The 26017-nt window shown below is 35.5% G+C and overlaps 1 protein-coding gene across 9 annotated transcripts in view; it reads right to left on the reverse strand.

Moving 5' to 3' along the window:
* The window catches only part of Eph (Eph receptor tyrosine kinase), a 149857-nt gene that overhangs the window by 12524 nt on the left and 111316 nt on the right, over positions 1-26017 (reverse strand). For all 9 annotated transcript variants that reach the window (XR_014177816.1, XR_014177813.1, XR_014177815.1 and 6 more), the window contains exons 4-6: positions 11104-11284; positions 8629-8733; positions 191-336 (exon numbers count right to left, since the gene is read on the reverse strand). Coding sequence is in view for 4 of the 9 variants with exons in the window: in XM_081976725.1 (XP_081832851.1) it covers positions 191-336; positions 8629-8733; positions 11104-11284 (432 nt within the window). In the remaining 5 variants the exon portion in view is untranslated. The remainder of the gene's footprint in view (positions 1-190; positions 337-8628; positions 8734-11103; positions 11285-26017) is intronic.

Consider the following 26017-nt stretch of genomic DNA (forward strand, 5'->3'; position numbering starts at 1 on the left):
TCTGGTTAGTATAGAATTGTCTTTATACATCTTAACTGTGGTTAATACATACAAAATTTTTTTATAGTTTCACTTTGATATAATGGCTAGGTTAGGTTAACCATTACAAATGGCATTGCACTTGATGCCCCAATATGAGTAAATCTCAGAATTGTGATTGGTCACAAACTTAAATTTTTGACAGACTTACCTTAATGGCCAACAGAGAAATACAGGCTCCTTGATCTCTGAAAGCAAAGTAGACACCCTTCTTGGTCACGGGGATGCTTTTGACTTCGGTGTTGATGTTCACCTCGGTGTTGGAATTGAATCGTCCATCGCCTGCGGCTACGCGACCTGTGCAGAAAAAAATCGCCTTAATAAACCGTTTTCTCCCGCAAAACTTTCCCGATATTTCATCGTGTAAAAGCCAAAAAGTTGAAAGGCAATTTGCACTCGGGGGGGGCGTCGAAAAAAAAGTTCCCCATCGCATTTCAATTTTACTACCCTTTCCGCTCTTGTAGTGTTTGTGTAAATCCCGGATAGGGAGCGCGAAATCCCCGCATTTTCCCTCGGAATCGGCCAATAAAAGCGAATCTAATATAGCGCAAAATGCAAAATCTAATATTCGTTCGTGTCGACGTTTTTAGGACTCTTGTTTGCCGGTACACATATACACTGTTATAAAATAGAATATGCTTATTGATTTGCCTTTTTGAAAGCTTTTCACGACACAACCGAATGGATATTTAGTTTTTTCAACACTATTTTTGTTTAAAAAAAAATAACAATGTTACTAATTAAGCAATAGCAAAAATTGAGGGTCAAAAACGTTAAAAGCTTTTGCATGGAAAATCACATCGCGTTTTCTGGCACTCATTGCGCCCGTTCATATTTATTTATTTATCAAAATTAATTCGCGCTATTGGGCTAATAAATAAATATGAAAATTAATTACGGCAGAGAATTATGTGTATTTTTCGTGCATTATTTAGCTCGACGGGCAATTTAAATGCGGTAGTAATCGACCGACCGCCGCTACTACTAACCAACCTCGTCGATTACCTATGCAAATTTATTTTCATTATTTATTCCCATATTTATGTGTCCATATATGGACGTTGTAAATTGGACTACAATGTTAATATTTAGTAAAGTGACGAATATAATTTATAGCAACAGTGCCTTTTTGATAGTAGTTTTCAGTTATCAGTTCCATGTAAAAAGTAGTTAAATCACAATTTTTCAAGCAGAGAAAAAAAAAATGTTTACGCAGACGCATTAACGCTCTTACTGACAATAAAATTACTACCGGTTGGAACAAACCTGATACACCATGACTATGAAGGGCTTTAAAGAAAGAATTTGGCAGGGATTTTATGAAATATCAACTCAAAGTCTTATTTAAGCTAAAACTCATCAGTATTTAGATAAATGGAAATACCTTCCAATCTCTCAAAGTTCCATGGCAATTGCCACATAAAAACTAAAAATGAATTTGAAATTATGAATATAAACATAGGTAACCTACCTCCTCTGTTCTGTGACTGCCGTATATATAGCCTATTTATTCAGTTATGTAATTCAGAGATATAACTTGTGCCGTATGTGTCGTCCAAAACGTCAAAACATTAGAAACAGACGCAAGAAAGTTGATTATCAGCTTCTTGCGGGCTGTCATTTTCAAATTTTGCTTCTACCAATAGGAAATAAGCGACGTCAGACGCAAACGCAAAACGCAGTTATGGGAACTCTCCACCGCCCTCTATACTAGAAAGCCTAAAATATCACTTTTAATAGCGGCGTTAGCGCTTTTTGTTTTATACACAAACGTATGCAGATGCAGTAAGAAATATGTTTTTTTTATTATTTCGTGTAGTTGATTGCAAGTTGTGACTGAAAAATCAAAAAAAGGTTCATTCCTGATCCAGACATCATAGATTTAACGTTTAAAAAAAGCAGTTTTACCTTCCTGCTTTTTCTTGACCAATCATAACTGACTGTGCTAACAAAAAACTAACCGATGCCAATTAAAGCATATTATATTATGCTAATTAAAATTTATAGAACAAATAAGTCAAGACGGTTAATAGACCCAAACGAGCAGGATGTCTGTGGCAAATAAACGAATAGAGTCTGCACTAAATTACTCGCGGTAACTCATTAATTATTTGCGAAACAATTTCGTTAATCAGAAAAAAAATGTTTTGGACCGCGCACGTGCATACTAAATAACTCGAAAACGATTGCAAATCGAGTGGAAGCGATTAGCCACTTTTAAAATAATCACGGCCGGTTCGCTTTCTTCCTGTCCGTAATTTTCTATAGGAAATTAATCATTACCGAGGTAATTTTTCAAAGGGTCGATTAAAAAAATTGCACGGACGCAAAAACGTCCAAAGTTTCATTATTTACGTTATTCTTTAACGTGTCAATTGAGCCTAAACGGCGAGTCTTGAGTAATTTGTTTCTCCTTTCGTTTTGTTGGCGGGACAACTTCCTCGTTATTTCCTGGCCTGTTGATTTATTGTTGTTTCGGGCCCGTCGAGAATTTTCATATTTTCATTGTTCATTTTTACCGATTTTAATTGGGTGGTAACAAGTTGCCTCACGGCGATCGTTACCGACCTGCCCCTCGTCCACGATAAATGTTCATATTTGTCTTAATATTGTTCGGCAAAGTTCTTTTTTTCAATCATATCGCTCACAGCTTTTGTTTTCTACTTATTTGCTGTTGCTAGGCTTTTCCTTATTGACATCCTGTTAAACTACTTTTAGCGTGTACGCCGATAAACCTTTCAATCAATTAATGCTTGATGGGTATGTATAATCATAATGCATTGTTCGGGATTGGGAGAAAGGCAATTCCCGTCATAGTGTGTGCCCTTGATTGTCACTTATCCAGTCAGAAATCGAGTGATATATTAACCGTGACTGAGACTATACGTATAGTAAATATCTTGGTCGCCAACCATGGACTGTTTTGATGTTTATATAGCGCTTTTGCATAATAACGCGCTTTACGCTTGCTAATAGCGCAAGTGGGCGTTTTTTTCACATTCTGAAATTTATTGATCAGTTAAGCATAGAGAAAAATGCAAGTTGCAAGTTGATTCTGGCTTCTGATACTGTAAGCGTAGCAATAAGTTTTAATTGCGCTGAGCAAATGCACCGCATACGCCGCGTATATGGATGATGAGATTAACCATTTATCATTATAAATAACGAAAAGTTCGCGATTGCATCTCACCAGCCCTGGGGATGTAATAAAACAATTGCGAAACGTTAGTGATTAAGAAACTTGTTTTCGTTTGTTTGGAGCAACACTGGGAAAATTGCTCTTCATTCGAGACAGCATTAATACTGTTAACCTAAGATATGCTAAAATTGTAAGTCAGTTTTTCAAAACAGTTGGTTGCAAGAGAATTCGATTTTCAGATAAGTGATCATGTGACCATTTGTGGTATGACAGATGACACAAAGTTTCTATTCCAAACATTTCAAAACTGGAAAGTTTCCGGGTAGGGAAGAAATAGAGAAAAAGAGTGAAATTAATCAACAAATTACTTCAAAATACACATTTCATATTGTTTGTTGATTTCCCTATGATAAACTTAACTCTCAATTTTCGTTAACAATTATAATAAAATTTGTAATAATAAATATGTGAAAATGAGTCAAATCAACACAGAACTACGACAAGAGCATTGAATATTGAACGGCCACATTGACAGTTTGTCGCGACACCAAATGTCAATATTGTCAAAGGCCACAAACAAAAATTGCTAATAAAAAAAATATTCCAGTAACTACCCGGAAAGTTTCGGAAGAATTAGAAACAATAATAGTTCAACAGATGGTCTTTGTTTTCATAAACATCTCAGTGTTTACACTAGACTAAAGACATTATGTCAAATTGATGTGATCAGTGCAATAAAAAAAGTTGTCGTGTCGTGCTATAAAACGTGTTATTTGGCAACATTGCACTCTGCAGACTTCACGCGTGACTTGACTTTGAGGTTATAAATCAGCTGATCGGATGCTGTCAACCATCAGATGTCAATCAGAAGTCATCCACGTCATATACGCGGCAAAACCGTCGATTTGAATTTATTCACGCATTCTCAAAGTCCCGTAAATTACTACTTTTTTGTACATAAACTACAAATTCCGATATTTTAGACTAAGCTTCCCGATTTATATGCATTGAAACGCAGTTTTACGTTTTACGTTATGAGTCCATTTCCAAATAGAGACTAGAATAATAGGCATATTAAAATCTTAATGCCTAAGTGCCTCCATGTTTCAAAGAATGTGTTAAAATGATTAAACTGGCTCTGAAAGTGTCTAAAATTTTCAAGAGAAGAATGGTTTGAAACGATTGAACTGGCTAACCCCCGTTTGCACCGTCGTTTTGTAAACCGAGCTTAATTTAAGTGTGGGTCAGACTGTGAGAGTACACGTGAAAAAAGTCACACTCTAAACCACACTTAACTTAAAAGCTATGCTTTTTTGACCGCGCAAATGGCGCTTAGTGTCTAAAATTTGACAGCAATACTTCACTCTACAGTAAATCTTCTTATTTGTTTTAATCTGTCTGAGATGAATGTAATTCTGGATTTTCTGTATATTTAATAGTTTAGACAGTTTTGATATCTTGACCAAATTGCTGATTTCAACGTGATCCATCTTGATCCAGTTTTAGGAACTTATAAATGTTCACCAAGACAAAAACAAGCCGCATTACAATTTTAGGTGCTATTTTCTCCTAAAGGTAATGTTTGTACCTGACCAGATCTGGTGCAGGATAACACTTTGAACAGGACTGCGCTTTCCGCAAAACAAACAACGAAACCGCGCGTGGACAAACTCTCAATTTGGCTGTTTATTCGGAAAGTTTGTTCTGATAATGTTATTAGTGCGTCGACCGCAATCGATCGTTCAAATTTTCCACCGAATAAATCTGCAATGGCGGAGTAATTAAACAATTATTTTCCGCATAAAACGGCACACGTTGTCCGCGTTTGTTTCCATTTTAAGGCGTGTCGACGCAAATGGAAATTTAGCGAATGTCAGAGAAGAATTGCAATGTTAAATTTGTCTATGCCACACAGCAGTACCACCAATTGAAATTCCCATAAACTGTTATATGCGGTTCGGAAATTGAAAATATATCTAATTTTAAAGTCAACGTTAATTCGTCTGGTACTTAGTAGAAATTACCATTATAATGACCAATAAAAATAGAGAAAAACACCGAATTCCTCTATACACCTATAAAGGACTAACGCAAGACCGAATGAGTTAATTTTATGTACAGTTTTAAGTGCTTCTCAAGCTACCGCCAGTCATTCCTGACCGGCTAATTTCATAAACTTTAAGTACCGCACATACGCGCAAAAAAGCCAAAAGATTCGAAAGGCACTTCTTCATTAAGGATTTGAATTTAACGGCCGCAATAAGCCATTTTATTATAGAAATGCAAACTCTATTTCGCACGGTTTTGCCAATAAGGCTTTGTTCGCCTCGAGCGGACCCCTCGGAAATTTATATTGTGTCAGCTGTATGCCAGTTATCTGGAAGAGCTATACCGGCTTCCCTCTTTTTCGAAAAAAACAGATAAAAAAGATGAATTTTACACCATCTTTTTTACTCTATTTTTATAGATTTATTGCACCACTCTACTTCCTCATTCTTTGATAGTTTTTTTTTAGTGAATCAAGGGAAATTGTTCTTCTCCAATTATTCCGTCAAAGGTGTGTGACTGTCAACATTTTCAAGATAAGCACAGCCTGGTGAATACGGTTGTTACCATCAAGTACTGGATATTATTTATTAAGTACACAACCAACGATAAATAAGTACAAGAAAAACGAATAGGAAGAGTAGCCACATTAATTATTACAAACTACAGTCGAGGTTATTAAACCTAACAGGATTGCGAAGCGCGGTCTAAGTATGCGAGATCTTTGACATTTTAATCTTCTGTCATAAGTATTATTCACATCAGTTATAGTTATTTGCGCAACTATAGGAAGAAAAGTGCAACTTTTGCTCCCGCGAACAATTTGAAACTCCCTCTAGGTAGTGAAAGTGATATTTTCAGCATGAGAAGGAGGAAAATTTTATTTTCTATGAAGGACGTAGAAAAAAACAATAAAATCACTTTTGAAAACTGATAATGAATTTTTGGGCACGTGACCTATATTTTACAATTTTTGTCTTTTCAGTGTTACCAGCTCAAAAAATGCATTTCCAAAATCACGTGACATGTATTTTACAATTTAAAACTTTTACCACTTTCAAAATTCTGACTATTTGCCTTTACGATATTGCCAGCTCAAAAATTGCATTTTTAGTCACGTGACATATATTTTACTGATCCATCTTTTCCAACTGTCTAAATTAGATTTAGCAAATTTTTCAGTTGATTGACTATATTTTTATGGTCACGTGATTGTTTTTAACTGTAGTGTCACTTTGTCTGTATAATAATGGCAGCTCAAAAAATACCATTTTTTCGTTGAGTGACTTGTATTTTACAATTTTTGCCTTCCTAACTGCTTGAATCGGATTTTGAACATTTTTGTGATTTTATGATCATGTGACTAGGGTCACTTGGCCCATACAGTGCTGCCAGATCAAAAATTGCTTTTACCACTGTCTAAATCTCATTTAGTAAATTTTCACAGCTCAAACTACCTTTTTTATGGTTACGTGCTAGTTTTTAACTAAAGTCTATTCCAGAATCCCAGGGCTAGCGGCAGTGACGTAATAAATGGTGACGTCAGATTGAAATTCACTCTCGTCTTAGGCCTCATTCGTTTTCAAGCTCCATGGAGCTAGCAGAGCGTTTTTGACGTCACGATGTCACATTTTTAAAAAACTATTTTTGTTTTTTGCTACCGCTAGACGAAGCAATCGTCCCCAGTATTGCTCCGTGTCGGTGCAAGAAAATTGTTTTGTCTATCAAAACCTTTTTTACGAGAGCATTCGGCAACATGGCATCAGTGTGTTTTTAATGATAGCAAAGGACGGAAACATATGGATTGACAATTGACATTGACAGTGCTTCAGTTGTTTACCGGTTTGACAACCCTCACGAGAGTGAGGTTAAACTGGTAAAAAGCAAATTAAATCAGTGTCGTTAGTTATTCGTAAAATTACTTTATTTGAATTGTGCAGGCTGCAGGCTGGTGTTGGTAGTGATTCTGGACTGGGTGTGTGTTATTTTCTTGATGGTGAACCTGCAAAGTAAGGTAAGCAGCAACTCTCTGTATGTCACATGAAACATCTGTCAGCCGCAAAATGAACCACTGTTCGCTCTTCACTGACTTGTTTAGACATTTTCGGTTACCGAAAATATCAAAATATGAAAAACACAAATACAACTCACACAAAATAAGCGAATCGATAAATTTAAGTTGCAACGGGAAAAGTTTGAAGAAACTGTCAACAAACGCCAAACAACCAAAAGTATTAATTTTAAATGGCGTTGGGGATAGCGCCAACGCCGAATTTCCCCGAATTTTAACGATTGGTTAAAGAACATACACGTCAAAATTCCCTCTCGATCAGTTCACAACTAATAAACAAGGAACGGCAATTATTAGGTCACTGCCGCTAGCCCTGGGATAGACCTTAGGGTCTCTTTGCTTTTACATTGTTGCCAGCTATATTTTGATATTCAAAATATCAAAATAACCTAAAACTGCCATTGGTGTTCCTGTCATTTGTCAATAAAATTAGAGTATTAAACTTAAATCTTAAAACAAGAATATTGTGGGATTGGCTGGGTTTCAAATTGATTCTTCAGATGATGAAAATTTGGAAATAATTTGACTAGACTAAATCGATCAATACGCATGTGTCTAATTTTAGAACTCTCGGTTTTTGCTCTTGAATTGGAATTGTTCAAATAATCATTTTACTCTCTATAACTCTGATTGGAACGACAAACTGTCGATAATCATTGTCAGTAATATTACTAGATATTATTCTAGTTTGAAACAAACCTATATTTTACCAAAAATACAAAATAAAACGTTAGAAGTATCACTTACACAATTGTTTTTACAAACACAGCGAAAGGAACCGAAAAAAAAATCAATTGGTGTTACGTCCTGTCAACGTGGTGGCCAGGAAATCATTTGCACCAAAGTACAAGCTGGTAATTTGTCAGTTTCGAATAGTAATTAGGCAAAATTCACTGATTTTATTTATACATTAAAACGTCTTGAATGTCGTGCGTTCTTCTGTTTGATTCACTGAATTTTTATACAATTTGATTACGGTGTTATACAGGATGTGTCCCAGGTACAAAAACACAGTAATTTGTGCCCGCATCTGGGCATTCGCTTAAAAAAAAAAGGAACCTGGATACAGAGACAATTAATTCGAATCTATAAATTAGCCATTAGCAGAAGTGTAATTATGGGAGGTATTTGCATGGCTACGGTTCGTTGGAGACGTATTTACATTTAATTAAATGCGTGTGTGTGTGTTTGTATTAAACTGGCGAGCATTTCCTACTTTATCACGCCCAATCAATTCCGGTTATAGAAACCGATGGGGATTCTTATAGACAAGAAAAAAATAACCGGAAACGCGGTGTGTTATTGATAATTTTAATATAAACTGAAAACTTACCGATCAGTTTGTATCTCTCGGCGTCCCAAGGCGGGGGTTCTCTAGTTGCCGCGTCGAATTCGTAGTACAACAGGCTGAACGTTTCTTTGCAGGACAGCGCGTTTCCTGCAAACGAAATTGACGTTTTCATTTGCGCTCTGAACACTTTTACACCCTGTCGACATTTTCATAAACATTTATCTAAGCCAAAGGTGGCTTTAATACAACCTTCTGGAATAAGTGGCGGCTCTCGAAATAACCTTAAGTTTGTACAAACAAAAGTTGATACTCCTTTTTTTTTGTGTGTTAACTATAATAATAGTAATGTAAGAGATTTGAACCTGTTGGTTATAGGAGAACAATAATAACAACCAAGTATTAACTAAAACTAGCCATGATCCTAAATCAGTAGGAATTACAGGAGACAATAATTGCAAGAAATTTTTAATCAACATTTCAGTCTAAAAACTACAATATAAAGGACATATTGAGTCAAAATTACAAGGTGTAGTACCAGAAAATATTCAGACAACTTTTGAATATTCTCTTAAACCATTTCAATCGTTCAATTAGTCAAAACAATCTAAAAAGTTACAAATTAAAGGAATTAAGGTTCAATAAGGTTATAAAATAAGGTTACAAGGCAGTAATCTTTAATTTTGAGAATATGTAAATTTCAAATTTTTACATGGGAACTCAATGATAAGGAGTGAGAACCATTGGAAATCAATACTCTCGACAAAGATGGAAATAACTTCATAAGTGACAGGTGTCTGTGACATCGTCCGACAATTGGTCACATGACCACTTTGTCACAAACTGTGATGGAAATTTTTGTTTTCATAAGTTTCTCTTTAAATGTGTTTTTGAAATATTATTAAACATTGGAATTTCCAATATTTGGAAGGCAAACGGTTAAAGACAGAAAGAAAAAATTAAATTAACTTAAACGTACTGAATAAAGATAAGTACAAATATCTCCATCAGTATACATTTTTCACATTTGTGACATTTGGCTGTCTGTGTCTGACGCCATTCTAGTCTATTTTTTTAAATGTGACAACCGTTAAAATCCTCACCAAATATTCGTTACAATCAGTGTAAAGCAGATTTATGAGTAGAGTTTTGACATTTGTTACGTTTGGCCGTCAGTGTCATCACTCTTTTGTTCTGTTCTATACTGTCAAATTCCATCCCATAGAGGTGCAAACGAACGAAACTTTACTTTTCAAACTTTTCTTTCTTCTTTTCTCGCACAAAACCAAATCAGTTTGTTTTTAGTTGAATGCATTTTATCCTTTTTTATGACATTTGTGATGTTTGGTCTGTTTTTAACTTTATATTAGAGAATTTTTGACATGCGTCAAAATCGATTAAGAAAGTATCATCATCATCATCACCAATCAGCCTGTTTGATAATGATGATTTTAAAGAAATACAAATTCAGTGTAAGGAGTATCAAATTTATTTTCTAGCTCCATGAGTATAGTTTTGTCGTTTGTTTCAGATATCCTGTGTTCTGGTCGGAACTTCAAAAGTGTAAAATTCAATCCCATAGAAATATGAACCAAGGAAACATACTTCAAAGGTTAAATCAGATAAGTTGACTTTGATTGAAAACATTATACATATACCTCCATCAGTGAATTTTTCACATTTGTAACATTTAGCTGTCTGTTTCTGGCTTCATTTATTTTTACTTATCTGTTTCTGATAACCATTTTTGAAATTTTGCAATAAATTTTGTAAACTGTTACTATACCTCAGTCACACACTATACTTCAATCTAATAATTTTTGAAAATGGCATCTTTCAAAAAGATTATTTAGATCATCAGGAAGAGGAAGAAAATATCTTTTAATCGTCAAAAGAAGTATTAAAATCAAGTCAAACAATTTGAAACACTCGTTAAAAAAGAGTAAAAACTCTCAAAAACAGTAGTCAAAAACAGTAGTTTTTTGAAATATTTGATTTTAGTGATTTCATGAAATTGCAGCAATAAAAAACAAACATACAAATATTTCAGATTATGAAGCCTGTATTATTTTAAGCCTCCTATATACAGCCTATGTCCTCCGGTATATTAAAAATACAACTTTATAAGTATAAATAAGCAACGCCAAACAGTTATAATTACATTCAGCTAAAATCCAACTGATATATGGAAATAATTTGCAAATATTTTACATCTACAAGTATAGGAACCTGAAGCTAATGCAGATGCTAAATCCCCTCGTATGATTGGATGCAATTATGCCAGGCCGCTATTAATATTACATTATTGGTTTTGGAGTCTTCCAATGATTAAAACAAACTTTAGTGCGGTAGCTTCAATTATACGAGTGTTCGAACCCTGTTAGAGGAAGTTTTCGAACTAATATCGTTAGAGAAAAGCACGTTTAAAAGTTAATTTCGATTGCGACCTAATTATGGATTTTGAATTAGTTGAATAAAAGTTCCATTTCCCTAATGCAATTATGTTTTTGGATGACTCACCTGGAAACAAGCTGCAATCTCGGATCGTAAACTTAATTTCGATGTATATCCTATTAGCTTCGCCCCTATCGATAAATGGGGTCCACAGCCAATTGTTGGCATTACTGTATGCCACATCACAGACAACGTACGATCTCCAGTTGATGCCCTTTTGGAAATTCGTGAAGGACTCCTCGACCCACTGAAAAAAAAACCAAAGAATGTAAATTTGTAAAGCAGATTCCCCGTTGGTTGTTCCAATAAAACAATGCGTCGTCTTTAACATAACAAAGGCAGCGGAGAACAATATTTGAATTCGGGATTAGTCCAATTTAAGTTTTCCCCCCCGATTCTTTGAACCTTTTTACACCCGTTCCCTTTTCCGGCGGAGAGAGGACCCTAATGCAGGATCTCGTACGCGACTCGGGATAAAATATAGAAAATTCCCCAAGTCAACAGAATTCTGCTCTACACGCCCAAGTCTGAATTTTAGATTCGGTGTAATCCCGGCGATTTGCATTCGGTGTTTTTTCCCAGTTTTTTTGTTACCTTGCAATTTTAAGACCCAAATTATCAAGCATTTTTGTCAAATTTAAAAATTTTAATTGGATATCCAGGCGCAAAGCGTTGTCTGCGGGGACAATCTGGCCTTAATTTGGGTGTGTGCCCCCAGGATACGTTAAATGAAATTAGGATATTGTTTTGAATTATTTCTCTTTAATTTAGAGCGGGAACGTTAAGCTTTAGGGGTAATGGGATTGGATAGGGTCCTTTTCCTTGAAGGTATTGTTCGTCGAGATTAAAATAGGCATTGATTGTTTTCTTTAAGTAATGAGGTTGCTTGTATACTGTTATCTACTGCCTTGAGAGTTCAGCACAACTTTATTAATTAATAATTTAAATACTTTATGTTTATCAGTCGGGAGGACTAAATCCAATCACTAAAAATGTTACTTTTAAGTTGATATTTTTGGAATCCAATAAATTGAAAATTCTCATGTTTTATTGGTTGGCGGAAGAAGTACCATGACTAAGCTCGGCAATAGATTAGAAAATACATTTGCCTGAAAGCTTTCGCATAGTTAATTTAACAGTCGCATAAACCCAGGATTACAGTGAAAATTACTTAGTGAATTTTGCTATTCTATATAGGTTATTGACTGGATATCAATTGGTATAAATGGTTGAAACACGGTCAACTACAACTAGTCATAAAGTTCTTAATCAAGCCTTATTCCCCCAACGTGTTACCACATAAAAAAAATAATAACCTCAACCAACAGTAGCAAGCAGGGCAAACAGGGCTATCCGACTTTTACGACCTTTCCGGTCCCTTCGACAACTTTTTACACAATTTTGGACAATTTGTGACCCCTCCGTTCTTCCCCATTGTGTTTCGGCAGTCAGCTTTTTGGCCCCGAATAAACGGACTGTTTTTGCCATAAGTTTTTTGTCCACAACTCTGGATCCAAGACGGGATTAAGGGTCCGGTACAAGCCCTTCGACACTCAAAAGATTGCAAATTCATTTTCGATAAGCTGGGTGTTGTAACATTCAGCACGCGCTCACACTATTTCGATCAAATAATGATTGGAGTGAAGGGAGTGCAACTCGGTCCAGAGGGATAATCCCCTTATTGTTCCTCGCACTGTAATATTGTGCCGATCTTGAAAGGGCCGTACGGTAGGGCTGAGGGGGTAACGAGAATTTATTGGTTAGAATTATAAGTTAATAGGATTATGATATGAGCAATACCACCAATATTTAGGAGAGTTACCCTAGGGCTGCAATATGGCCATATGTGTAATTTTTTCTGGATTGTACTTTGCTTTCAAAATTTCTGATTTTATGGTTAACAATGAGTTTCTCCCTCTGGGTCTAATGAACCATCTGTGTAGACTTAAATAATCAGTTTTTCCTTACCTAAAAAACCATTCAAAGTTAAATATAGAAACTGGCATTAGAATTGCCCCAATTTTGATTTGGGCAGTTTAATACGCTTTAATGCCGATTACCAGGTCCACCTGGGTTCTTAAAGTTGCATTATTATTATTGAGTTTTGAACTTGGAAAAATGACATTTTCATTCCAAACTGGTTGAATACACAGCAAAGGGTATGTTTATACGGAAGGACTTTAGAGAGAAGTCTGAGGAGTTTACTTACTTTAAGAAAACTTCTGTATCGGTAACGAGTTTGGTTAATATTCTTTAGGTCTCTTAAATGTTCTCACAGGTATTTCAGAACTGTTTCCTTTCTTTCCGCACTTGTACACTAGTAATTAGACAAGCAATTTTCAAGACTATTGCGTTTTCTATTTGACATTTCAAAATTACACAACTTCTAACCTCATAAAACAATAATTGTTAATGGTTCATATTTTGGGTCTTGTAAACATTAAGCATCCACGAGTTTGGTCACCAAATTTTGTTTGCATATAAAATTTGCGGTAAAATCACAATTTTTCTTCAAAAAACTCCGATAAAAATCCAAAAATTTACAATGATTTGGTGGAAGAACCACAATTTACCTTCTGCAATGTTGTCAAATATAGTATTAAATAGCTGTTACACTGTTCCACAATGAGTTGTACTATTAACAATGCAGTACAATTAGTTACAATTTATAAAAACAAGCTTTGCCACCTATACTAATCGGATATTTAGGCTACCAAACATATTTTTATGATTAAAAACAATAAAAATTAGCTGAAGTATTAAATATTAATAACGAAAAAAAAAACCGTCTGGCAACGCCGCATGATTCACAGAGGATAACTGATACTTGACAGTATGTACGTCAACTTCAGATGTCATTCAATGTTCCTTCAATTATGAGGTTAAGTTGCCGCCTTTTTCCTTTGTTTACTTTACAATATTGGTGGATTTCGCGGATTTCGCACTTGGTTAGTCTAGGTCAGTTATTAATGCATATTTTTTTCCTAAATTTGCCATAAACAAATATTGGCACTAGTACGAATCGGCCACTACGGTTAGCACTAGTTTGCTATGTTGGTAAGCATTATTTTGGTTTTTAATAGCCGCAGTTTTTGAGGTTATAGGTATTATGTAGATTATTTACAAGACCCCATATTTTTTTTATTGTTTTAGATAATTTTAGTGCCTTAAAAACTTCTTTATTAGAACAGTTTTTCAGGTATGAAAAAAGTGTTAAATTTAAGGACAGCTTTAAATAAGGCTTCCATCTAAATCACTCGAATCCAGACAGACGATAATGTCACACGTTGAGGATTTCCTGGGGATTTATTGAGGGGATTTGGGCACTGCATAAACCTATGAAAAACTTACCCTACTGGAAAATTGCTTTTTTTCCCTTGTATTACAATCTCTATGCAAAAAAAATCCTTGCAAATGACGCGTTATGGTAACTAAATAAAAACCCAAAAGTAATCGAGGCAAATCCAATAAAATAACGGACGACTTAAAGAACCGGCATCAAAAAAATATATAGCATTCAATTATATTTATTCCCAGTTCGGAATTCGCTTGGTAAGGTTTTTTCTTTTTACTTTGAGGCCGCTGTCAGAGACGGATTTACTGGGAAATAATGGAAAATAGGGCAAAGAAGCATTTGGGGGAAAATTGAAAGGCTTTTTTTTGCGACCAAGACTGAAATAAACACTGTACTGAAACTTCCATTTACGTAAAGGATCGGACACACCTGAAACTAAGTAAACTACAATAATTACAGTTAGTCCAAATCTGTCCGGGCCACAAAGGATGCGAAAGTTAAAGGGACGTTCTTGAATTTAAATCAGGTCCGTAACAGAGGGGTGCGTATAATTGAGTTTCGAGTCCCTTTTCGATGACCACGGTTACTGGAGTTTTGCCTCAAAAACGTCAATATGATACTTTCGGGTCCTCCCTTTACGTCACTACCACCATCCCAAAGAGCAAGCAAAAAACTAAAACTAGCTTCAACACCCTCCTATCTGTTCTATAGCTGGAAATTGTTTTGCATTTTCTAGTATGATGTTCAATATGGAGTTCGGCAAACGGCAAAAGTTTAAAAGGAAACTTCTCGCAAAGTTTCGGCCTGCATCGCTTATAACTTTTTGTTGGAAAAGCCGATAGGACTTTGTTAAGTGGATGTTTTTGCAGGTCATTAAAAAGAAATTTTGAAGTTAAGCACATAATAGTGTGAAAATCGGATAGCAAAAAGTTTGCTCAGGAAAAGAGTTGCTAAAATGTTAATAGAAAAGAAGAATAATCTAGTATAGAATGTTTAGTTTGCATATGCAGCATTTACGTAAATCTCTTGTTTTTGAAAATTTCAAACTACTCACTGTATTGAGATTCATGATAAAATATAATGATGCTACATCTGTTAAGTGGTAGAAGAAACAAAATTGTGATCCAGAATCGTCAGGTCAAAAAACCATCTTTTTCAATGCATCATAAATTACCACAGAAGTAAAACGCGGTGTTTTATGTCTGGATAGCTGAATATAGAAGTTATTTTCTTCTTCTAGGAACTCTATTTTCTGCTGGAAGCATACATCTAAGTCACTTTGCATTGAATTGCACTATCACTTTTCATTTCAGCAAATCGGATATCAGGAAACGTAAAACTGGTCTCTCGTCACTTTGCGATCGTTTTCGCCCCCATGAAATATCAGGATAAATCCAATAATCCCATCGATGTCTGGTCCATAACTCATCGTTGAATTTTTCTCTCCGGCAAATGCGCATACATAGCCAATTCCCTTTAGACTGACAAGATTGGACATAATAATTTCCGACGTTCCCGATCGCAAACAAATGGGCTCGCACTCGTGCCGCATACATAAAACATGTTCACTTGCTTTTCGCATAAGCGCGCCAACCCTTTTCCTAACTTTTGCAAGTATGTGCAAATGACCGAATTCCAGTAAAAACCGACAAGTCGTCCGGGGCTGTTTTTTCGTTAACGGGGTAGGTGATAAATGGCTCAATAATAAACAGCTCATAGTTTTTTTTTTGGTCGGTCGTAAATCAGGCGCGCCAAGGAGTGTGCTGCAAAATATGCCGTCTGTCGTGTTGTGTTCAATTATGTGTACGAAATGCGTTTTGCAATTAGATTTATTATGCCGGTGGAATCGTACATACTTTGCATTGCGCTCGTGTTCACTTATAAATTTCCGTTTTTTGCTTAGATTGCCTGCCAGTGGATGGATTTAAGTTCGGGTCTGTTCAGCTTCAGTTGACGGATTTAGTGGATGAGGTATTTCGAATCTTCGAAAAGTTGCTAAGAGGTTAATGACATTCATTTTCACACTCAAGTTAAGTTTTACCACGATAATAAATACATTTTCACCCATTCCTTTCTTTCCGTACCTATACACAGCCTATACATACTGCATCTGCATACGTTTGTGTATAAAACGAAAACTGCTAATTAAAAGTAACATTTTAGGCTTTCTAGTGTAGAGGGCGTTGTGCCAACCCATTAAATAGGCCACAAACTGGCAACCCCGCACACACTTGACGTTTGCGCTTTCAATTTAGCTTTTGACATTTCAACATGACATAACTTCTAACCTCACAAACACAACCATTATAGTTCAACGTATTTTTTTTACAGCCAAGATTTTCCTAAACTACCTTATTCGCCTAATTCGAGTTCGTATAGCTTCTCCAAGGAAATCATAGTCAAAATCCAGGCAGCCGTCGTTATTGTGCAAAACTAAATTAAATCGCGTGCTTAAAGTGGATTTACGTCAAAAGACAGGGCTTCCGAAACGAATATTCATAATAATTTCCATTCGAGCAAGTCGGAAAATTATGCGGAACTTGTTCATATAAATATACAGACTAGTCTAAGACCCTCTCTTGTTGCACTAAAATAATTTGGAATTTCCATTTTGCCTTTAATGTAACCCTCCTTGAATCGTCCCTTAAAGGGCGCACAATCCAGGGACGTATTTTGCTAGATTACCTCTATGTTTTTGGTTCTTTTAGGAGAAACTTAAAGGGCTAGTAACGCTATTTTTCTTGCTGGAATTACTTTCTGGCCCTTAATCCCTCCAACAAGTCTAGAGTACACGTAATTGCTAAGCGCCCTCTCGACGCCTCGGTTGACGGTAATATGATTAGGTACCTGACGTTGATTTATATGGTAAATAATGGGGACTCGGAGAAATTTCGTCCATGCCGCACGTGAATCTCCCCCTTGTTACCCCTCACCGGCCCGAAATTAGCGTGTTGGGGGGCGGTCGTAGCGTACGGAGAACTGTCTTAATGAGTTTAGTACGCCCTTATTTACCGCATATCCCCAAAATTTAACCCCCCAAAACGACGGGGACGTCTAAGTTGTTTGATGAATAGAGTTGCGATACAAACTTGGTTATATTGGTAAAAACTGTAGACGAGAAGAAACTTTTCCCTATTTTTTACCTCTAGTCTACCATTTGGAAGAATTACAGACTTCTTGCCGTTCAGGTATAATGAAAATAGGAACAAATCTTTATATCAAGACTTTTTATGGACTATTTCCAGAAAAAGTGGCTTGAAAAACGTACAAAGTCTAAGCCTAAACAGTGTAAATAAAGATGAAAGTTTTGAAAAACGAACTAGCAAAATGGGTTTTTGCTAACCTTTTAAAAAGTGTCAGGAGCTTCTACAAGTGTCTTAAACCTTCCCAGAGTTCTTTTGAATTGTCAGATACCTCTAGGACTGTTTTGAATGTGCCAAAACTTTCTAAATGCTACTGAGAACTTTCTGAAAAGTTCCAGAGTCCTCTATAACTGTTTTAAATTGCCAGAGACCTCTAAGACCATTTTGAGAACCTATTGAGAAGTTTCTAAAAAGACTTAAACGTTCTCAGACTTGTTTTAAATTGTTAGAGGCCTCTAGGACCATTTTGAAAGTTCCATAGACGTCTAAATGCTATTGAGAACCTTTTTAAAAAGTGCCAGAAGCCTCTATAAAGCTGGATTTATAAACTTTGTTATTCCCGTTGCTCGTAATTCGCGTCGTTTCCACGTTACTCGTAGTTCGTTACTCGGACCGGTTGTTCGTGTGTTAACAGATTAATCAATTTATATTGTGTTACTGGTTGTTGGAGTTGTTCGTTTCTGATTGGTCAGATATATTTGACATTTGACATATTTTAATAATTTTGTGTTGACGTTGGAAATGTCAATATCATCTGATCTCTTTAAGCACTCTCATTGGTTGAATCGCGAATCACCAGCAACAGAAATAAAATTTGGTTAAATGGGAACAACAGAGAATAACGGCCAGCAACAATGGAAAGTACGAGCAACGCGATGACCGAGGTTTATAAATGTATGCGTGCGAATCCCTATGTGTTATTTTCGGAACAGCGCCAATCACGAACAACGAATTACGAGCAACGGGAATAACAGAGTTTATAAATCCAGCTTAAGTGTCTTAAACATTCTGTCGCGCCATCTCAAGAAAACACCGCTTCCTGAAGCCACGTACGTAAGGTGATCCTGGTAATCACTGTCCGGTCTTTGATGAGTGGGCACAATAAAACAACCCGTTTCAAAAAGAACACTGGTTTAATAACAAGAGTCCTTAAAAATACTCGGAAAACCCCAAAAATGTGTTACATCCCCCTTCTTTGGTTATATCAACAACTGTCCTCTTTTCTTAACCTCACTCCCACCTTTTGCGCGCGATACACACGCCGTCAACTAATCGACGCGCCGCCTACCGTATGAAAAATGAACTGATAGCTGCCACAAACAACGATCTATTCGATTTTAAACAATAATTTGCTGACTCCCGCACATTCCGAGACTTGTTTTATATCGTCAAAGACTTTTGATCCATTAAGAAAGTGCCAGTGGCTTCTAAATGCTACCAAATAAAAGACAAGACAATTAAGTGATCTACTTAGTTTAAAACTGTCTGGCGTCGTTGCTGGTATACCTGTGACGTGTATGGAAAGTTAAATAAATTTGCCTATAATCTGAGTTGTGTTAGGGTAAGGACCGTAAATCAACACTTACTAAGAAAAACCTTTGAATTCAATGAGAGTATTATACAAGAATGTGGCAAAATATTCGCTGAGGAATCTGAAAAAAAAATCGAAATCATGGAGCGTATCAACAACTCGCCAGGATATCGGTTTACCAGGATGGTTTTGCATAAACATCGCTTTTCGAATTCGAATGCGACGCCTCTCTCATGGGTGTTGTCTTGGTAAATGGGGGAACAATAAAAATACTTTATATGGAACTGTAAAAGCTCGAATACCAGTGGCGGAGCCAATTAGTTTGTACCGGTTACCCGAACAACATTGCGCGAGCATGAAATTGCTGGCGCGCACGTCACTGCACGATGAGACTCTGGTAATTGATGAACCTTTGGGTTCAGGTAACCTAAAGGGGAGGGAAAGGGGAGATCCACCTCGGTGGTATACGATGACACAAAAGCGTTTAACTGTTCTAAGAGGCGATAATATTTTGCGGAATTGCGAACTGCACTGTCAAATTAAAACGGTTCTTTCTCAGTGCACCAACGGCTTTTAAATATTTATCGCGACAATAAAAAGAGATCTGTGTCCGGAGCCCTACTGGAACGTTAATGGTCAACCAGTTTTAGCAACAAATTGACAATAATAATGATTTTTTTTCTAGAACGCGCACGTCTGTCAAAACAATCGTTAGCGACAAAGGAAACCACTCTACGGAAATGATGATGTAGGACGAAGGGCTGAAACAAAGTTATTCTTCCGTTGCCGGAGCAACTAATCATTCGTCTTGATTACAACGAGACCATTTTTCCACAAACTCTCCCCAAGTACGTGATCTGGGCGCTTAAACGGGCCATTGTTCCCTTATACGGACTGAATTTTTTCCAATTTTATTTCATCCATTCGAGTTCACATTATTTTGTTCATTTAATCATCGATATTCGGTCTCTTTCACTTGAATATCAACCATTCCTGTAATATACCAGACCGAAAGTAAAATTTTGATTGGTGTACGAAGTAAAGATACCCCTCTGAATGTTATTAAATGTAATTTGAACAAACATGTTTCTTAATTATTACACAAATTATCCAGTTGTCATAAATTATACAGTCCAGCGACAAATTCTGAAAACTAAAACTGTGAAACGTCTAATTCGAAAATAAAATGTTCAAAATTACCGTTTTGACAAACATAAAATCAACTTTCATTTTTCTCATGAACGCTAAATTGGATTACATTTTTGATTCAAGTTTTCCTTTATTACAGTAATGCATAATGACTAACTAATTATTGGTTCATAAGTCAGAAGCTGCTGATTCACCTAAACTGAATCTTAACTAAAGTTGAACTGAGATGTTTAATTAAATATTAGAACCGTTCTCAAGTTTCATAAAAAACATAAATAAGTCGTAATTTTTCAATTCGAATTTAATATTTAGTTGAAAACAGGGCTGAACCTCATAATCGTGGGAACCACCTTATTGCAGGTCATACATAATGTAAGACGTTGAACGTCGCAGGGTTATTGCATGTAGAATAACTACATACACTAGGACTAATTTAAATTCTTCAAACAACCCGCTATGACCCAGTTTCGATGAATATTTCAGGAGGAAATTTCAGGATGGTAACAAATGATAATTTGATTTCTATGGAGCACCTAAAACCTCCGGCAAACCAGGAAAAAAGACCGCGGGAATTTATTGTCTGTTGTTTGGATGGACCTGAAACGTTAAGCCCGACCGTAAAGAAAACCTAACTGGCGAATTTTATTTAAATCTTCGGTTATTTATCTTGTTAAGGGCGGATTTCCAGTTCGGAAATTTCTAGAGCGAGTGCATAAAAACCCCGTTTAAGCTTCGTCAATTTATTTGCTTTTTCTACTGGTTCGAGAAGGCTTAAATTTGACTTTTACCGCACGTCGTGAATTTAATGAAATTTACATTTTTAATAGATCCAAAGTTGTTATCAAAGTAGAATATGAAATATACAGGGTAATTCAAATTCGACCCTCACCATTGGGATCTCGATACGAGAAAGTTTAAATTTAATTATTTTGTTTTTTATGAAGCAAATCATAAGTTATTATACATCACTAAAATCAGAATAAAGCGTACTATTTGATGGGCTAAAAATCCAATATGGCGCCCATAAGAAAAAAAAAAGTTGATGATGACTGACAAAAAACGAAATGTCGTGTGGCAAATTTGAATCCATCATCGAATAGCTAGGAAAAAGTGGCAATGAAAAGATGTTTTTAGTTTTCGGATATCTCTTCAAATAAGGTTAGAAATAAATAAAAACAAAAAGTAAAATTTTCAGTTTTTAAATTTTTTGTCTTCGGAAGTAACTTTGCCCCAATTTAAACTTTCTCCTATCTCTTATGGTTTCTGAGATCCCAATGGTGAGGGTCGAATTTGAATTACCTTGTACACAGGGTGGACCACGATAAACTCCCGTAAACCGTAAGGAGCAGTGTTTTGAAAATATAGAAGAACTCCAAAGTCGAGGACAAAATGGGCTAAAATTTCTGCAATTCCAATTATACCAAAAGTATTATGCTTCATGTGCAGTACAGTGGGTAGTTTATAGTGGTCAAAAAACACAGTGGTTTTAATGGTCAAAGAATGATAATATGAAAATAATGAAGCTAAATGACAATACAGGGTGGTCCAGTTTTAAATGTCAATAATTCACCAATCGATAGCCTATCAAAAAATAAGTTGACATGCATTTATGTCATTTTGCTGAAGAACGCTTCCTAAGGCAGAAACAGATTTCCAAATTTCAGTTTAAAAAATCGTTTTTTTGCTACAACTGTCAGACCGTTTGATCAAATTTGAAACAAGGAATTATAAAATGAGTACTCGTTTATACCGTATGATGTGAATGACATTCTTCAAAATTGTTTAAATTCGTCAATATAGGGGGATAGTCTTTATTTTCTACGTTTACTGGATATTATTCAAAATTGGCAAAAATGTCTACTTGGGTTATTGTATTTTTTACTTTAAAATGGTTCAAATCTGGTCATCTGTGAGGTTTACGAATTAATTTTTGACATTGGAAATAGTCAAAAAACAGTCAAACTTAACTTTTACTGTAAAAAATGGTTTAAAATCCGATTTTTCAGTCTTAAAGCACAGTAAAGCGTCTAGAGGTCAATTTAACTTAACAAAGAAACTGTGAAATTACATGTTTAAGCCGATGGAAAATAGTTTTTAAGTCTGCTATGTTAAAAACTTGGTGAAGATAACCCTAAAACTCGATTTTCCAAGCTGAAAGCAGTTTTAAAGCCCTAAAAATAGTCCACAGTTATAAGAAAATGAAAAGCAAAGTAAAAAAACTTGAAAAGTTAGTCTTCAAGCCAATTTTTATGAATCTAATGTCAATATCCTGTATTTTCAAGACTATAATATTGAAATGTATTTTCAAATTATGAAAACTTACTTCAAATGCAAATTTTAAGCTTTTGGTGTCACTTTTCATTGGTTCAGAGTCTTTTTGGTGTCCAAGACTGACTGAAAGACAGTTTTCAAGTCAATTTTTACCGTTTTAAAGTAAATTTACTGGTTTCTAAGTCAATTTTCATTACTAAAGTCTTTCAATTTGCCTGGAAACTAAGAAAACTGGTTACAAAGACATTTTTTAAGACTCAAGTCATAAAGTCATTTTCACCGTTTTCAAGACGATTTTTAAGTTGGGTTGGGTTGGTTTTGGGTCTTTGAACGTAATAACTCAATTATCTCGTAAATGAAATTTCAAATCAGAATTTTATTTTGAGAGTACTTATTTTGTCAAATTGAACCAGTAAATGGATTGTCCCAAACTTGATTAAAATTGCTCCAGCGGTCTGACAGTTATGACAAGAAACCGATTTTTTAAACTGAACTTTTATGGACTGTATTTTCCTTGGGAAGCATTTTTCGGGGGTAATTGCACAAGTGCATAAAAATTACCGATAATTTTGCCTGAAAACTTGTTATCTCTTAACTGCATGAGTTTATTTTCATATTTTTTTGGCGAAAGAGCCCGACACCGAAGGTGGAGGGCTTTTTTAGAAAAAAATATGAAAATGACCGAATGCAGTTTGCAAAGATAACAAGTTTGAACGCAGAATTATCAGGTCATTTTCAAGGCACGAATGTAATTTTGGGGAATATTTCCCGAATAAAGAAAATGTTTTGGTTTTGCTGCAACTATAGATTGCTCAATGGAGCTCAATGAACAAGTTCCAAACCGTTCATTAATTTATTGTTGACATCGAGTTTGACATTTTTTGGTTATAAAAAGTCAAAAAAATACGCATGGACAACAATTAGTGTACTAGCAATAGGCTCTACAACAATGCAGTCGTTATAGATACGTACAGTGCAATTATCGAAATGCAATTATCACTTTAGAATGCAATTATCGCTGTCATTCTGGTGAAAATGCACTGCTCATATGGGACATTTAACACATGAGGGAAATATTCAGGAAAATGACATAATGTATGTTAACTTATTTTTTGATGGGCTATCGAATGGTGAATTATTGACATTTAAAACTGGACCACCCTGTATAAAGCTTGCTGCTTTTTTGACCATTAAAACCACTGTATTTTTTGCATAAAATATCACAAACAGCGCAGTAATTTACGCAAATACATACTGCACATGTGGATTTCAACATTATACAGGAATCCCATGATAAAAACAATTGCAGATCAATGCTCTATGTAGACAAAAATAAACTTGGTAAGTCAGTGAGCCAAAATGAGTGTGACGTCTTTTGACAATTGGTTACAAGACAGTAATCAGACTTCCTGTTGAAGTGGTCACATGAACAACTGTTGTATGTTTGTCTGGTGCATTGATTTACTATAGTTCTCTCGATATCTATTTGTATTTCTACCAAGTTACCTGTCGTTTGTACTGATAAAATCCAAAGTTGAAAAAGTTACACAAATATTATTTGGGAGTGTTTACAACATAATAATTAATTGAGACTGTATCGTTGCAGCGTTATAGAGCTTTAAGCCTAAAATCCAAATTGACTTTGGGCATATTTGTACAAGGCTTTGTCAGATACACACCCTTGTAAAACGATATCGACTGTTTACCCAAAGTAAACGTATAGCAAGGCGGTGCCCCTCTTAACAAAAAGCAAGCAAACAGATCGCATCCAAACAATTATTACTCGTTATCGTGAACCGCATGCAAGAATTTCGAAATCAGCATGACAAACTAACAATAAAAGTGACTATCAAGCAGGTGCCATACGATATCGCGAGTTCTTCAGAAGTCGAAACCAAAATCGTCAAAGCAGAAGTGCAAACGACAGCATTTCGCTTATCAGGATCAGTTTTTTTAATGGTCACGTTTGCTGCCGTGCTCCAAACCATTCCTGATAATGCAAGAACTGACCTGAAAATGGAACAATTTTTGCAACACTCTTGTTTTACATATTATTATCATCACGAAAAGGTGTATTCTTCAATGTTAGAGAACACTCGACTTCCTTTTTCTTTCTGATTTATGTGTGTGTAGGTTAAATCCTTTGTATAAGGTGCTATTTTTGTCATCGTACGTGATTGGAAAGGTTTATGTAAGGCGAGAAAGCTGATTATTTTTCCCCAAACGAGCCTGTTTGATTTCATAACAAACACTGAACTATAAAGCTGTCGTTCGTTGTAATTTAATTAATACGTGTTTATAATTGGGGGCTTGATATGGGACCATAGTAGGAAAATGATATAAAACAGGGCTTTTTAGAACGATTTTAACATAGTGTTCAATAATGTGTCGATTACACTAAGTCATGTTTGGTCCCATCGATAAAACGTGTTTTTTGGGTCTCAAATAGTGGAAAACGGCCATTGAGAACTCTCGAAAAATTGGCATAAGCTCAGGAAAATCGGAAAATCGCACTTTTTGAGTTTTTTTTACGAAATTTGCCCCCATATTTTAACAGTGAGCAAAAATTTCCGGTGTTTTTATCGAGCTGAGATTCTAGGATAGTTAGAGGACCCTCAAATGAAGCCAACCAACAACTTTAGTTGGGTTACCTAACCCATAATCTACTTAAATTAGGCCATTTTAAACCAATTTTTACCCATTTGAAGGATTTTTTCGAATTTTTTTTTAAGATAACTTCAAATTTTTATTTTTTTACCGATAAAAGAAATATCCATATTAGATAGAAAAGAATTGCTCGACACCCAATGGGCTTGGTTAAAATACCAAAAACTATCGTAAATTTAGCTAAAAACTTGGCTTTTTACGATTTTTATCGATTTTGAAATTTTTGCTATAACAAAATTCAATGTTGCCTATTTTCAATAACTATTAGTTTACATTAACAAAAAGAGAAATAAGAAATAAAAAATTGTCACACAGAACCACTAATAATATTACATTTACAGACAATATATTAACTTGCTGCACTCAAATTAGTATTGGCAATATATTGACAATAGTCAATATAGTGTCAATCCAGGTGTGGTAAATCCAAAACCGACCATAGGAAAACCGTGTAACGGACAGAGAAACATAGATGAATGCATGCGCGGGACAAAGACAGAAAACTAAAAAAATATCAAGTATGCCGTATTTTAAGCGCGCTGTTGCCAAACGCCAAGTATCCAATATCGTAATATATTCAGTATCGTTATAAGTAATTTCATTCAAACTGTTAATGACAGAAATCGGACTAAATACAACTCGCTGACCGTATACAGATTATCCAAATGAATGGAAAAAATTTGAGATAATCCAACAATAAAATTAATTTTGTCCACGATATTGGATACTTGGCGTTTGGCAACAGCGCGCTTAAAATACGGCCTACTTGATATTTTTTTAGTTTTCTGTCTTTGTCCCGCGCATGCAATCATCTATGTTTCTCTGTCCGTTACACGGTTTTCCTATGGTCGGTTTTGGATTTACCACACCTGTATAGTACTGAGTGTTATTCATTAACCTGTATGATTTTTACTCCTGCAAAAT

Source organism: Ips typographus, linkage group LG3 (assembly GCF_016097725.1).
Source record: "Ips typographus isolate SLU linkage group LG3, UJ_Ityp_2.0, whole genome shotgun sequence".
NCBI lineage: Eukaryota > Metazoa > Arthropoda > Insecta > Coleoptera > Curculionidae > Ips > Ips typographus.